Consider the following 16037-nt stretch of genomic DNA (forward strand, 5'->3'; position numbering starts at 1 on the left):
CCAAATAATTAAATTTTTGTCTATTATTTGCTCAAGAATGAGGTCTGATCATGGAAGAAAGTAATTATTAGAAGAAAGTGCAAACATCTTGCAAGTAAGGCACAGTTGACAATGCTGCACCAAGTGTTGGCTTTATATTTGCAATAATGTAATTTTGTATAAAACCAGATTTCTGTTAATGTATTTTGCCATCATATATATTATATATATTATATATATATATATATATATATATATATTATATATATATATATATATATATATATATATTATATATATATATATATATATATATATATATAAATTAATTTTACTGATCTTTTAAGTTGTGGATTGATTAGGTATGTTTAATGAATGACACATCATATAGGAAGCAAGAGTAATAGGAAGCAATTACTGTACGTCATTTCATTTCTCAAAATGTCATAACATTACAATTATTCTTCAGTTTGATTTCAAATATATTTTCTGTTGTGAATATAGTCTACATAAAAATAATAAAATTATATATTCTTGCAACTACAAAAATACTATAAACAAAAGGCAGTACTGTAAGAACACTCTCAAGAGAATCTTAGATACTGTATCAGAATAATTCAATAATTTGACAGCTCCATTTACTCTTAAGAAATGAAGCAACATTCATTTGGTGTATATATATATATAAAAAAGTAGGTTTCTGGTAATATGTTATGATAGGCAAGAAACATGTCACACTTGGATAAAACTTGCAACAACAGGGAATGTTATGTTTATGCACTTAACAAACAAAACTACTTCATATATACTAGGGGTCACATAAATAGATGTTTAAATAAGTAAAAAAAAAAACTTACCACCTGAACTGAATGCTACTATATAAATCGATGTGCAGTCAGTTACCCCTTCCTTTGGCTAACAAATCGTTGCTTTAAAGTCACTACATATTTTAGATTTATGGTGAATATCTACTGGGTTTCTCTCTTATTTCCTTTAGTTTTTCTTAATAAAGGGGTGACACTAATAACTAGAAATACTGTTTGTTATATCAAAGTTCACAGACTGTGCCTCGACAAACTACACTGCCAATTTCATCGATCGTGAATGCATACATAGTCCGCCTTATAAGAAATCAAAATTAACTGTCAGTTTCATGGGTATTGAAACATTCTTCATGCTTACTTGAAGTAAGCCCCAATGTTACTTATAGCTGTTTTATTTCATAAACTATGCTTAACTTCAAATGCCCTTAATTCCCAGGCTTGTTGCAATAATGCATTGAGGCAGGAGCTGTACACGGGTACCAAAAAATTTGGTAACACATAGAGAAGAGTGTTTAGAACCTGAAAGCAACTTAATACTTTTGGTTTTTGTAAAGCACTGAAAAAAATTGCACAAAACATCTAAATGACTAATAACACTGTTGTACCCAAGTACGAATCCAAAATTTTCCAGTACTGCATTCGGTTAAGGTAGACATAACAAGAATTGAAATTTCTCGAAGAAGGAATATAGCCATCCATTCTTACATATAAATAATTTGAAATTACAGAATGATAATGTATAATGTGGTGGAATGTACAGTGAAGGTTGATTTTACAGGTATGCTGAGTGACGTGAATTACTCTGCTCAAGAGCAGCCAGAACATCTTGTTTCAGTCGAACATAAAGTTTGCCCCGCTTCCATGGGTTTTGTAGCTGAAGTGGCCTAAAGTCTTCACGTAAACATCTTTCACGCATACCAATCACAGCCACCAAACAGAAATCTTTGAGCTTATCATTTCCATAGGTAGGGCCACTTTTTCCTTTTAGCACAACAGCTACATTAAGTTGTTTCACTACCAAGTCTATCACTTCTCGTGCTGTTGTTCTGGGTGTAATGTGTATTTTAACCGAGGTACCAGATGCCATACCAGTCTGATATGCAGCATACACCCGTATTATGGTAAAATCCTCATTACGAGCAGCTCCTTCAACTAACTCCTCACCTTCTGTACTCTTTGCTTCACTTCGCCCACTCTCTGAGCACATGAGACTTAAATTGTCTGTTTCTGTTTCATTTGAAGACAAGGACCGCAAACTAGCTGTCATACTAGAGAACGAGGCTTCGGAATCGTGACTCAGACTACTCCCTGCCCTCTGCATTTCAACATTTAGGTTGCTACTATAACGATGGTGTAAATCAAAGCAACTACTTGTCGGTGATTTACTACATGCCATAGTCTCTTCATATTCGAGATCAACACTATTTTTTTTCCTCTTACCTTGTTCTACAGACTCTAATGATGAAATGCTCTGATTTATTTTTGGTTCACTAGTACAACACTGGGATTTTAGGCATACCTCATGAGTATCATAAAATGCAGGAGCACTGGCCTTTCTAGGGGGATAACCATTATCTACACAATGTTGCAACTGATTTTCACTTCTAGAAGTTGGTAGGTCTTTACTGTACATTTTTCTCTCACCACTATATTCCATTTTTTCATGTGTCCATGAGAGCAATGGAACATTTTCATTTTGTTCTCCACTGTCTAATAAACAATCATTTAGAGAGTTATAGGATTTGATACAACTATGAACACATCCACTACTATGAACTAAACATTCTGCTGTTTTTGATTTGTGAAACCTTGTCTCACACTTGACTGCAGCCCGTATGTTTTCTGAGGTATTAGATTTTAGCATTCTTGGTGTTTCTGACTTTTTTACACTAAAATTTAAGTCATCATCTTTTCTTAATCTTTTACTATCCGCACCATGCTGAAGGGACTCACTAGAACTATGAGTATCCTGTAAAGGTGAAGTTGAAGCAGGCATGTGTGAGGTAGACTGCTGCACTGCTGGCTGAGGTGTTGTAGAGGGGAATGAACAAGAGAGCAAGTTCGTTAAGGGGGCACCAGATGCTGCCTTATCACGAGCATAGCTAATAGCATCCATAACCCACCGAAGGCCTCGCCACGTAGCATCAAGTTGTTCCTGAAAGGTTTGAAGCTGCCACAGACGGTACCGTGAGCAGTTAATCTCGTCCTGACTGAAGGCCTCTCGACTGGCATGTTGTGCCATCAGTGTATCCATCTCTAGGATGTATGAGAGTCTAGCATATCTTCCAATTAACTCCCTTTGGTATGTGCCCATATGTATCATTTCAAATATTTGGAGAGGCAAGGTTGCAAGATTAGGTTGAGAAAAAAGTGCATCTTCCTGTCCTGGAGCAGAACACACAGCATCCACAGGTGGCATAACAAGGAGAAGAGCCACATCGGAGCTCAACTCTAACACTTCTCTACAGTAAAGTCTGTGTTGCTGCTGAGCATCATCTTCAACCTGCAATTGCTTTAATAACTTCTGTGATGCTTGGCAAAGCTGAGAATGCCACACATGCTGTGCTGGCGATGGAACATTGGGAAGAGGAGAACTTCTTTCACTTTCATTTTCTCCAGCCTCAGCTCCAGTATTTAGATGCCATTGCTCTGTGCTTGCTAACTCTAAGCTCTGCACCCACTCCCACTCCTCTCTGAAAAACAATCATAATTTAACATGTGTTTTAAACAAATTAGCAAATCTAGACAACTGATTGCTCAATTTACTTTCTCTACTGCATACATATATAATCATCCATGATTATTATTATACTTGTCATGATAAAATATTTACAAAATACTGCATAACAGAAGAAACCAAACTACAAACCTTGACACGTGTGGATTGTCCCTGATTTTAACATGAGGGAACATATTGGGTGTTTTCTCTGGCACTAACACCTGCAAAACATCCACAGAACTTTGTAATTTGAGGTAACCCAAATACAGCCCTCTGCGTAAGGGTACACGACTCACTTTATCGTACAAAATCTGGTCTTGTATTGATGACAACAAAATGTCACCAGCTGATGTTCCTGGGTCGCTGTGAGTTGAACTTTGCCCTGTAATATTTGAAAGTAATTTTATTTAATTTTGGAATCAATAATAACTATACAAAAAAAATTATTATTCAAGTAGTCTTATTTAAGAAATAGTGGATGAGAAACTAAATAATTAGTGGATGAGAAACTGGATATTATTTAAGTTTCAATTACTGTATTGCTTTTACTGCTTTATTATTATTTTGCATTTCATTATTATTATTACTGTATTATTATTAGCAACCATGTTTTATGATATTCAGGCTTCATGCACAATTCTGGTAAAATCTAACATGGTTTTGTGATGAGCAAACCCTGCCTAAACAAACCTGCTCGCATTTCTGGAAACAGTAACCAACAACATAGAGCACTCAGTCCTTGTCAACATGGTGTTCACTTTTAAGCATTTGATGAAGCAATACACAAAAGACTAGCCTGTGTAACTACAAGCACATGGAATCATTCAAAATGCTGGAATGGATAAAGTAACTGCTAAAACTCGAAAAGAAGTGTTCCATAATGGAATATAATCAGACTGGAAAAACATTGTGAGCAGAATACTGCAGAGATTTATTTTTGGGCTAATCCCTACTGTATTCTACATAACACAGATGAAAATATCACAAAACACATCATAAAATTTTTGGATGTTACAAAGATCTGAAAACTTGAGAAACGAAAATTACATTACAGCCTTTGCAAAGTATCTACACAAACTTTCAAAACTGACCATTTATTAAATTTGTGTAGATAGTTTTGGAAGGTTGTAATATAATTTTCACTGCTGAGTTTTTCAAATCTATGTACCATCCAAAAATTTTATGATGTGTTTTGTGACTAAAAAATTTCTTCCGTATGACAAAATGAAAAACCTTACATAGTGACAAAATAATCTTGTAACACAGTGAGAAATGAAAGGACCTCAGAGTAATAGTCCACTGATCATTGAAAATGGCTCAGCAAATAGGGGCTGCTACAAAAATAGCCAACCAAATCCTAAGAATAATTAAATGACCCTTAAATTTCAAATTAAGGGAAGGATGTTGTCATCCTGCTGTACAGATAGATCCCTTGTGCACCCCATCCAAGACTGTATCCGATAATAGAAAACTAATCTACAAAAAGGCTATTTTTTTTTTTTATCTGCAAAAAGTTCAGTGCAGAGCAATGAAAATCATCTTAAAGTAAGTCAATACTCATAACAGAAAGGCTGATGGCCTCAGGACTAACAATTCAACAAATAAGACATAACAGAGCTCATCTTAAAAATACTGAGGTTAAAGACAATATTTTAGACCATGTTTTTGTAAACATTGTGATGTGACTCACTGTCAAGTATGCCAAGACTCAATGTAGGCCACATAATAAGAGATGTTTTTTCACCCATTTGACAATATACCCATGAACCCAACTATCCATCAAAGATCTAGAAGAGGAATACTACATTTCAAAAATGTTTTTCAGAAAAAATCCTCGGAAAGAATGGGGGTATCTGTCACAAGCTGGCAGTTCCCTCACAACCACTGGAGACGGTGGATATCATGTAAATCAGGAAAACAGTGGGGAATTATATTAAATAGATATTTGAAGAACGTTTGTAAACTCACCTGAAGCTATAGTTTTCTTCTCCTTTAGTTTAGAAAGTGGAATCCATTTAACATTCATAGCCGATATGACTTTTGTGCTTTTTACGTGTCGTATTGTACAAAACACCAGCGTTCCATTACTGCCAACAATGGGCTTATGATAAAACTGACCCAAATCTTGGATGCCAAGTGTTGTCTGAAATAAGCAAAAGTGCACATACAATGAACAGAGTAAACCAAAAAAATATTTAGATACTATAACAGACGATAGTTCAGAAGATTATATAGTGCATAAACTATTATACGCAGTATGCGATTATTTCTACCATATAATAATCGCATATGCAGTATGCGATTATTATATGTGTTATTCAGCAATTAAATTAAATACAGTACCTGAATAAAATGTGTCAAGTAGAATTGCTACTTCATAAAAATTACTTTTCTATATGTCAAAATTATCTCTGCCATTCTGTTATACATTTCTTATGAATATAACTTTAAGTACCTGTACAATTAAACAGTACAGTATATAATAGTACTGTATACTGTACTGTATATAATACTTGGTATACCAGTTATTTTTTTTAAGTGCATCTCTTTCCTTAATTTAACAAAAGTTGATGGGCACCAAATTTATAAAAACAAAACAATTAATGGAAATAAATGGTGGCACTCTTCAGGTGATGGGCTGTTGCACCCCACACGGTATCTTTAACTGTCTTCCTACTTGGATTGCAGCATAGGATGTCTATATTTTCTATGAGGCTCTGGATGCCTGCGGCAACATTTTAAGGGGTGGCAAAATTTACCTTTTATATTGGGTAAAATTGAATAAACTCTCAACTGGGGTGTGTTGGATAGGCAAGGAGTGCATAGGGCAGGAGAGGGTGGAGAGTTTGTTTTGAAGTTAGAAGGTGGAAGAGAATATGTTGAGGGCAGGGGAGGATGGGAGTGTATTTGTGGGAAGGAGCAATATGTTATGGGTAGGAGTATACTAATGGTAGGGAGGATACGAGAATGTTGAGAGCATGAGTGTGCTGAAAGCAAGGGAGATAGGGAGGGGGGTGGCAGAAATATGTTCAGGGCAATATAAGGTGTGTTGAGGGTGGGGAGTGGGAGTGAATGGTCAGAAGGGAGGTTATTGTACAGGGGAGGCAGCAATAAGCTGACCTATATTGGAATAAAACGAATTAAAGCTTTTGTCTATAGCAGTGACACACAGAGGAGGACACGGTGCTGTAATACAGTAGTCAGCAGTTGATTCACAACCAAAAGGTCCCAGATTTAATTCCCACAACAGGACAAGGATGTTTGGGACCATTTTCCCCGAACAAGTGTTTGGAGATTTGGCAAAATGAGGGATGTGTAGCTTTACTTAGGAAGTAGGGCCAGAGTTCACAGACTTGTAGAAGTTATCCCTCATATGTATGTAAAATGCATGGGAAATGTATGGAATGAATGGTAATTCTTAATATGTCTCCAATTACATTTTTCAATGATTTTTGTAGATGGATGCAACATTTGAGGAAGTTGTTGTAGCCTTGGAGAAGCTATTGATCATATTTAAAAATAAATTCTATGTTTCATTTTCATTTTGTGTTGCCACAGTTTTCGTTTACTTAAATTTGGGCCCTTCTTCCTTTGAAAATGAGGTTCCAAAGCTAGGATGTGGGAAATATTCTAGAAGTGGTGAAATCTCTTTACAAAAACGTTCTTGTGGTAGTTGCCCATCATATGATTGGTCGATTTTGTTCTGTGAATTTTGCTCACACTATGGGAAATATTAGACCATGAATTGTAACTCTTAATATGGCCCCAATCATATTTTTAATGATTTTCATAGACAGAACATTAAGTGAAACAATCGCACTATATATATAGCAATGTATCACAGAGCAGACAAATTACTATTTGTGTTTAACTATGCACCCTTTAAATGTCAATACGTACCTTAATATTTTTTATTTGTCCTTTAATTGGATATCTATTAATCTATCTATATCTGTCAATCTATATCTATCTTCACTGGATGATTTTTTGTTTAATAAAGCAACTTAGACCTAATGTGTAGTTAATACTGTACAGTATATTGAAATGATAACACTCCAGCACATTTTGTTCATACCTGCATATTGGCTGCAGCTTGTAGCAGTTTTATTCTGAAGGGTACATTAGAAGCTGACCCTGCTCGATCCATGTCTTGTCTGAGAGATTTGACATCTTCCCATGTTGTAGCTACCTGAAAACATCATTTGCGGGAATAAACAAGGAGACTATGGTGGGAAGAATGCTGTAGCTGTGTTGTTTGTAACTCTAGAGTTGTATAGTTCAAGTTCAAGTATGTTTATTGAGACAAGAAAGAAATACATCTCAAAGGGATAGAGTAGCTTAGGCTATTTCTATCCCCCTTGTTGTATAGCTGTATGGTTATATTATGCATCAACTTTTGCCACAATAATGTTTCTACATGATTAGTCAATCTATTATTTACTAATGAAGTGAATATGCCACGAAGTATTACTCTACTGCAGTGTAATTACCAACTTCATACAAAAGCTTTTACCTTCAGAAGCCAATGAAAATGAGATCTTGCTTGCCCCATATAGTCATCATCAACTTCAACAACTGGAGGAAACTCTTCTGTTGTTACAAGCACTTTGTCTTCACAGTATACAATGCATGCTAGATACGAACCCCTGAAAATATATATACAGTATATGAATAATTGAGTGTGACGATGAGTTGTGACGGGTAAAATCAATTAGAAGGAAAAAGTATGTTAGTAAGAATTCTAAAAAAAAAAGAACATCACTCAATGAAGAGAACCACGTAAATGTATAATGTACATTTAGGCACATATTGTAGTAGTGTACAATATATAGGTTCTAAAAATTATCTAATAATTGATGTGTACATTGGAAAATGTTATAAGTTAAATTAAGTAACATATAAAATAATGGAACATACACAATATTAAAAACAAAATCATACTTTTTTAAATTTCTATGAAATTTTGGTGCAGGAGTGAAGAGATTTTTTATACTTTTCTTTTTTTGTGCTTTTCTAAGATTGAGCGGTGTTTCTTGGCCTGGTTCTATTGCTTTAATTTCTGCTGCATGCTGTGGTCTTGAGTTACAAACTTGGTTGAAAAGGTTATCCAGTTCGCTTACTTGTCCATCTAGCCGAGGTTTCTGGGAGTCTGCATCTCGCCAACCTAAAATGTTTATTTTAAGACCATGAAATATAAGGTGAATAAAGCGATACAGTGTGTACCCAAGGAATTCAACTAATGAGTACAGTTAATTTTTCAAGATATATACAGCATAAAATTTCCTTTATTTAGCATGCTCATTTAAAAGTCCTGAAGACTCTAAGGAATTGGTAAAAGTAACTCACTGGAAGGTATTGCAGCTGGAGGGGTAGTTGTTGCAGGGGGGCCATAATCCTTCAGGTTTCCTGCACTCACTCTAAAATGATGTCTTTTTCCTTGTGATAAACCATCCACGAATACAGACATACGACGCAAGTCGTGAATTTCGAGACTCCCTCCAATAGTTGCCCATTCATCCATGCTCCATTCAACTGTAAGTGACAGTGAAAATTAATTAAATATTCTGGGTTCAACATGTATTATAATTACATTAAACATTATAATTAGAATAATTAGAATAATATTACAAGAATGTAAGAACACGTGTGTGTGTGTATGTGTGTGTGTGTGTGTGTGTATGTGTGTGTAATTACCTAAGTGTAATTACCTAAGTGTAGTTACAGGATGAGAGCTACGCTCGTGGTGTCCCGTCTTCCCAGCACTCTTTGTCATATAACGCTTTGAAACTACTGACGGTCTTGGCCTCCACCACCTTCTCACTTAACTTGTTCCAACCGTCTACCACTCTATTTGCGAAGGTGAATTTTCTTATATTTCTCCGGCAGCTTTGTTTCGTTAGTTTAAATCTATGACCTCTTGTTCTTGAAGTTCCGGGTCTGAGGATTTCTTCCCTATCAATTTTATCGATTCCTGTTACTATTTTGAATTTTGTGTGTGTGTGTGTGTGTGTGTGTGTGTGTGTGTGTGTGTGTGTGTGTGTGTGTGTGTGTGTGTGTGTGTGTGTGTGTGTGTGTGTGTGTGTGTATATACACATATACATATACACACACACATCTGTATTCGCCTGAGTTTAGGCGAGAGAGATAATAATTTACACGTAGAAAATATCAGAGGGGCTGGTTCCAAATCTGAACATAGAAATAACATCGCATGAAACCAGCAGGAATGGCAAGATGTGCAGAATACCCCCATTGAAAAGCAAAGGTGCAAAAGGTACGCTGAGAGAGAACTCTATCAATATAAAGGGCCCAAGACTTTTCAACACTCTCCTATTACACATAAGGGGCATAACTGGCGGGCCTCTTAGTGTTCAAGAGAGAACTCGACAAATACCTCCAAAGAATACCTGATCAACCAGGCTATGATTCATACATTAGGCTGTGAGCAGCTGCGTCCAACAGCATGGTTGACCAGATGACCAACTGGGAGGCCTGGGAGACTGGGCCACAGGGCCTTTGATTCCTGAAACCACCACAAGGTAGCCAGATGCTCGAGGCTAGCCTTGCCCATCTTTGCAGGGGGAATAGTCTGGGGTATGGGATGGACATAGGCTAATCAGGGTTGCCAGAATTTAGGAGACAACAGTGTACCAGGGTCATATTCTGACCCCCAATGGCCATATTTGGCACTGCCTGCTGGCTACACCTAGCTGAATATTTTAAAGAAAAAAAATATTCTTCTAATACTTTTTTTCCCCAAGATCAGTGAATAATACACCATTATTCACTGATCTATGGTAAATTAACATAACGTTTCTGCTAGTCATACTTTGGGCATAGTAGCATAAAACAGACAATCCTCCCACAGCTTCAAAGGCTTTCCAAGCCCTGCCCATGTCTGAAAGTAAACAGGTAAATATTGTATCTTTAATATTTCATGCCTCTAGGTTACTCCCACTGGCCGACGACTTACATGTCAATGGTAGACTATTATTTTATGAGAGACAAACAAGAGACAAAAGAGATACAGACACAGATAGGGAGAGAAAAAGGGGGAAGAGGGGGTGATGTTTGAAGAGAGGGGAGGGGGGAGACAGGTGGAGAGGGGAGGAGACAATGGGTGATTGGTTGTGAAGATAGAGAGGGGCAAGAAGTGAGAGAGAGGAGAATGGAGGAGAGGGTGGAAGAGTGGCAGAGAGGGAAGGGGAAGTGGGTGAGGAGAAGGTTGAGAGAGGAGGAAGGATAAACAACCCAGCGGGTTTTCTTCCTATTGGGGAGTGTTGTACATGCTGCTATGGCGGTATGTCCACTCACAAGATGAGTGGCGCTGCCCAATAAACTCACCCCTCGGGGCAAAATTTAAATTTAAGGAGGAAGATGGTAAGTGGAAGGGGGATAGGGAAAGTTTGATGATTGATAAAGATTAAGCCACCCAAAAAGTGGCACGGGCATGAATAGCCCATAAGAAAGAGAGGTGAGAGAAGGGCAGATTAAGAGAGAGGGGCAGTGTGAAAGGGGCAGGGGTAAGAGACCCTGTGACAGCCCAGTTCCCCACCCCCCTCCAATATACAAATTTTGGAAACAAAATTAGAGTACTGTAATTAAAAACAAAACATAGAAAACGTATGTGTGACCACATCAGTTTCTTTGTAAGCAAGAAACACATCTGGCTAACCTTACGCTGACTTTTAACAATACCTTTGATTTTTGTCGTAATAGCATAGTTTTGTGGCTCAGGTTCCCTGTATGTGACTCTGACTCGTGTGCTGTCGATGACCTCTACCGTCGCACTGCTGGGAGGACCTGGTGGCTCTGTCAAGATAAAATTCCATGTTCAAAAATATTCAAATTGATTTGAGAAAATTATACCTATAGTATCTACAATGAGCCCTTGCGAGTTCACTACCAACTATACTATATGTTCACTATATATGTGTGTGTGTGTGTGTGTGTGTGTGTGTGTGTGTGTGTGTGTGTGTGTGTGTGTGTGTGTGTGTGTGTGTGTGTGTGTGTGTGTGTGTGTGTGTGTGTAAATCACGAAAATTAACACGCGATAAAAAATGTGAGTGTCAAATCACGGAGGAAGAATTGAAACAGGAATTTCCTTAAGTACATTCGTATATTAATATATCTTCAGAAGGAATGAAGATGTATTAATATACGAAAGTACTTACGGAAATGCCAGTTTCAATTCTTCCTCCGTGGTCTGACATTGTCACATTTTTAATCACATGTTTATTTTCGTGATTAATGACAATGTAAGACCACGAAGCAAGGATTGAAATAGGAATTTCCTCAAGATCAGCTAATAAATTTTGCTTTGATTAGCTGATCAATAAAAAATGGATCTAAATTATACAAACCACTATTAATGTTAAAGCAGATCCAATAATGTTTCTAGTGAAAATGCTTTGACAATTCGTTATTATAGAGCCTTCTCCCAATCAATATGGTGAGAACCTAATGACAAGCTAACAAACAAAGCATTAGGAAATTGGCCATTTCTTACAGTACTTAATGTTGCAAAATTCTAAATTTAGAATTTAGAATCCCTTCATGCAAACTGCACCTACTATCAAAAAGAAGAAGAAAGAAGAATTTAGAATTTAAACTTACTCATTTGTTCCAACCCCATCTTCATGTTGCGCAGCATCTTAACCCGTCTGTCCCAGAGGTCCCGTTGGCGCTCTGTTTCCCGCCCGTGCGGCGCGCCCCCAGAGAGCTTCGAGTCGAGATCCTCTCGCCGCCTCTCAGCCGCGCTTACCAGTTCGTTGAGGTGGTGGATGCGTTGTTCAATAGTACCTGTTCACAACGTCACATGTATCAGATACGTTCATTTCAGCTGTTAATGTAGATTGATTAGTTTGTTATGGAAAAAAATAATCATTCTATGGTTGATGTCAGAAAGGTTAGTCACAAAACGTGACTAACACATGTTAGTCACGTTTTGTTAGGCTTGAGTCACAATACATGTTAGGCTTATATTGAGCCCCTCCCCCCCCCCCCAAGGGTCTTAATTATTGACCCTGTTATCTTGAGTTATCTTGAGATGATTTCGGGGCTTTTTAGTGTCCCCGCGGCCCGGTCCTCGACCAGGCCTCCACCCCCAGGAAGCAGCCCGTGACAGCTGATTAACACCCAGGTACCTATTTTACTGCTAGGTAACAGAGGCATAGGGTGAAAGAAACTCTGCCCATTGTTTCTTGCCGGCGCCCGGGGTCGAACCCGGGACCACAGGATCACAAGTCCAGCGTGCTGTCCGCTCGGCCGACCGGCTCCCTTCCCAGGATGCAGCCCTACATCAAGCTGACTAACTCCTGGGTACCTAGTTACTGTTAGGTGAACAGGAGCATTATGTGATAGGCGCGCTCAACCAGTCCTGTCCCGCTCTGGATTTGATCCGGAATTCCCAACTGCGAGTCAAGAACGAACCCGACTGTTTCAGAATTTGGTTCAAATATCTAGACATTTATTGCATTTTATTTTTTATCATTCAATTACTAGGCGTGGGAATAATTTTGCTAGCACCGTTACATTTACCCAAATCCACATTCCACAAGTGTTGCAAAACTCTTAAATATACTTATAGCTAAACCTAAGAATGTTGTTTTTCTTGCATGGTAGTATGATAGATGGAATAGTAAATTTAGACCACTTTATATCATTATGGAAGGGGGACGGGGAACTACCAGGGGAAAGAGCCAATCCATCACGACTATATAGCACTGGGAAGGGGTCAGGATAAGGATTTAGGATGGGACGGGGGGAAGGGAATGTATCATTATGGAAGTTCTTGGTGTACCTTACCGTATTTTTGTTTTTTAGGTTGCATATTGGCCATCTAAAGGTTATAATCATAGCCGTTATCAACTTTGAAAGCATATGCTTTAATTAGTTCATCAGTAATGTTATGCCTTTGAAGGCCAACAAGACAGACTCCACACGAAGTGGTTGTTGATACCATCATTAAAAATTACTTTTGTCCGATCTGTGCCCAACTCTGGAACCAACCATGTTACAGTTGGTATTGATGTGATCTTGTTCATGTGCGCTTCCCTCGTTAGTGCTGGTATTATGGTATCCCATTATCGGGGATAGTTAGTCTATCAGGGTTATCGAGGTACCGATAGGGGTTAAGGGTATCGAGGATTAATGGCCTCGAGCGAGGTCAATAGTAATCGGCTGACCTTCCCGAGGCTACCTGGCTCTTTGGTCGTGGTTTACTTCTCGTAGTGTAGCTCCCTTCTAGCCTCCTTTGCTCTCGTCCCGTGTTCATTGCCTTACACTTACTGAGTTGAGGTCTAGCAGCCATTTAATTCCCACCCCTGAGATTTTTCAGTGCCTTTCTGTAATACTCTTTATGATAAGCACAAACTCGCCCCTTCCAATAGGTAGTTAACAGATTTTACGAAGAGTATCGACCCAATTAAGTGTAGTACCGAGTCTTGAAGAAATCGTCGCCCATGTCCAAGACTTTATGACCATCCACAAATATGAAGTCAGCCGACCATTCTCAATCTTGTCAACTGGTCACAAAATTCGTAAAGCGAGATTTGCTCTTCCTAAATCCATGTTTGTGTTGTGTTATAAATGCCTTTTTTCTCTCTCCATATATTCAACCTGCTTGTTTTGTCTTGTCTTTTCCATCACGTTAATTTGACACCTCCTCTCTGTTTCTCCTGCTGTAAACTATTGCCTGTGTTTTGACCAGACCACACACTAGAAGGTGAAGGGACGACGACGTTTCGGTCCGTCCTGGACCATTCTCAAGTCGATTGTGAGAATGGTCCAGGACGGACCGAAACGTCGTCGTCCCTTCACCTTCTAGTGTGTGGTCTGGTCAAATTACTTTAGCCACGTTATTGTGACTCATCGCCTGCCTATTGCGTGTGTGCATGTATAAGTACATGTATACTCATACATATCCACATCATGCAATTAGAAAACACGGCGATAATGATAATATATGTGAGCTCACTAACAACACAACTTAAAATCGTTTCTTCAGGTAACATGAATGTAAATGGAGCGTCCTTGTACTGTTTAGTCGTAAAGAAAGTAAAATGATAAGTTAGAGGACCTCCAGGATTCGGAAATGACTCACACGAACACCTGATTACTTTTACGAGCTAACCTTCCCACACTCCCGGTCACACCAAGTGTAATTACATAAGTGTAGTTACAGGATGAGAGCTACGCTCGTGGTGTCCCGTCTTCCCAGCACTCTTTGTCGTATAACGCTTTGAAACTACTGACGGTCTTGGCCTCCACCACCTTCTCACCTAACTTGTTCCAACCGTCTACCACTCTGTTTACAAAAGTGAATTTTCTTATATTTCTCCGGCAGCTTTGTTTCCTTAGTTTAAATCTATGACCTCTTGTTCTTGAAGTTCCGGGTCTGAGGATTTCTTCCCTATCAATTTTATCGATTCCTGTTACTATTTTGAACGTAGTGATCAACAGTGTGTGTGTGTGTGTGTGTGTGTGTGTGTGTGTGTGTGTGTGTGTGTGTGTGTGTGTGTGTGTGTGTGTGTGTGTGTGTGTGTGTGTGTGCGTGCGTGCGGGCGGGCGGTCACACTGGAGGCGCTCCGCGGTCACTTGTTTTTAATTTATTTTTTTTATTTATATTTTTATACAAGAAGGTACATTGGGTTTGTGAGAATACATAGCATAGTATTTACAATCTTGTAAAGCCACTAGTACGCGCAGCGTTTCGGGCTCAAACCTAGCCTGACTCCATCATTTCCATGCCTATGGCTATCTGGTGTGGATGGGTATGGGTACATCCGGCTGTGGTACGGGGGCACAGGAAGCCCGCGGTGCATCGAGGTTTCAATTCCTGACCAAAGTACGAGACCATATACCCGTGGTGGCCCACCCGCTGCCACACACACACACGCCAACCCTGCTGCCATACACTGTGGCAGCTGCCATACACTGCGGCAGCTGCCATACACTGCGGCAGGAGGGAGGTCAAGCGCGGCGGGTCTGTGCAACCCGTTCTCGCACTTTCTTATAGTCAATATTGACTTATTAAATACGTGCATATGTGACATACTAATTTATTGTGAATATTTTAGTTTACCTTGAAAAGCTTCATAGAAAACACCGACCTTACCTAACCTTCTTAGTATGTTAAGATAAGCATCTTATTGCTTCGTAATTACAATTATTACTTAACTTATACCTATAATTGGTTAAGTCTGTGCCACAACCCATTTATCGTAGATTTTGTACTTTACGTCCTGCTGACTGAGGTTGTAAGCCGGTTATTAATGTTATTATAGGCAAGTCTATCTTAGGAAACTATTTTATTATTTTTAGTCATTAGTGTTATTTTATTTGCTCTTTAAGTACGTATAACTGCAGGAATGTAGGGTGTGTAGTGACCAACGTCCACGACCCCGGTAACTATCTTTGTATCTGCTGGATAACTATCTATAGATATCACAGTTATCACAGTTATCTTCCATGTACATGGAAGATCTGCTGGAAGGCCTGAATCGAACCATGTG

General features: G+C 38.6%; 1 protein-coding gene across 1 annotated transcript in view; it reads right to left on the reverse strand.

Moving 5' to 3' along the window:
- Nucleotides 1–393: 393 nt before the first annotated feature.
- The window catches only part of LOC123759473 (ankyrin repeat and fibronectin type-III domain-containing protein 1), a 41722-nt gene continuing 26078 nt past the window's right edge, over nt 394–16037 (reverse strand). The window contains exons 5-13 of the mRNA XM_069335257.1: nt 12139–12324; nt 11221–11334; nt 8869–9054; nt 8464–8686; nt 8036–8168; nt 7598–7711; nt 5491–5665; nt 3673–3904; nt 394–3496 (exon numbers count right to left, since the gene is read on the reverse strand). Coding sequence (XP_069191358.1) covers nt 1576–3496; nt 3673–3904; nt 5491–5665; nt 7598–7711; nt 8036–8168; nt 8464–8686; nt 8869–9054; nt 11221–11334; nt 12139–12324 — 3284 coding nt within the window. The 3' untranslated portion in view covers nt 394–1575. The remainder of the gene's footprint in view (nt 3497–3672; nt 3905–5490; nt 5666–7597; nt 7712–8035; nt 8169–8463; nt 8687–8868; nt 9055–11220; nt 11335–12138; nt 12325–16037) is intronic.

Source organism: Procambarus clarkii, chromosome 32 (assembly GCF_040958095.1).
Source record: "Procambarus clarkii isolate CNS0578487 chromosome 32, FALCON_Pclarkii_2.0, whole genome shotgun sequence".
In the NCBI taxonomy this organism is placed as follows: domain Eukaryota; kingdom Metazoa; phylum Arthropoda; class Malacostraca; order Decapoda; family Cambaridae; genus Procambarus; species Procambarus clarkii.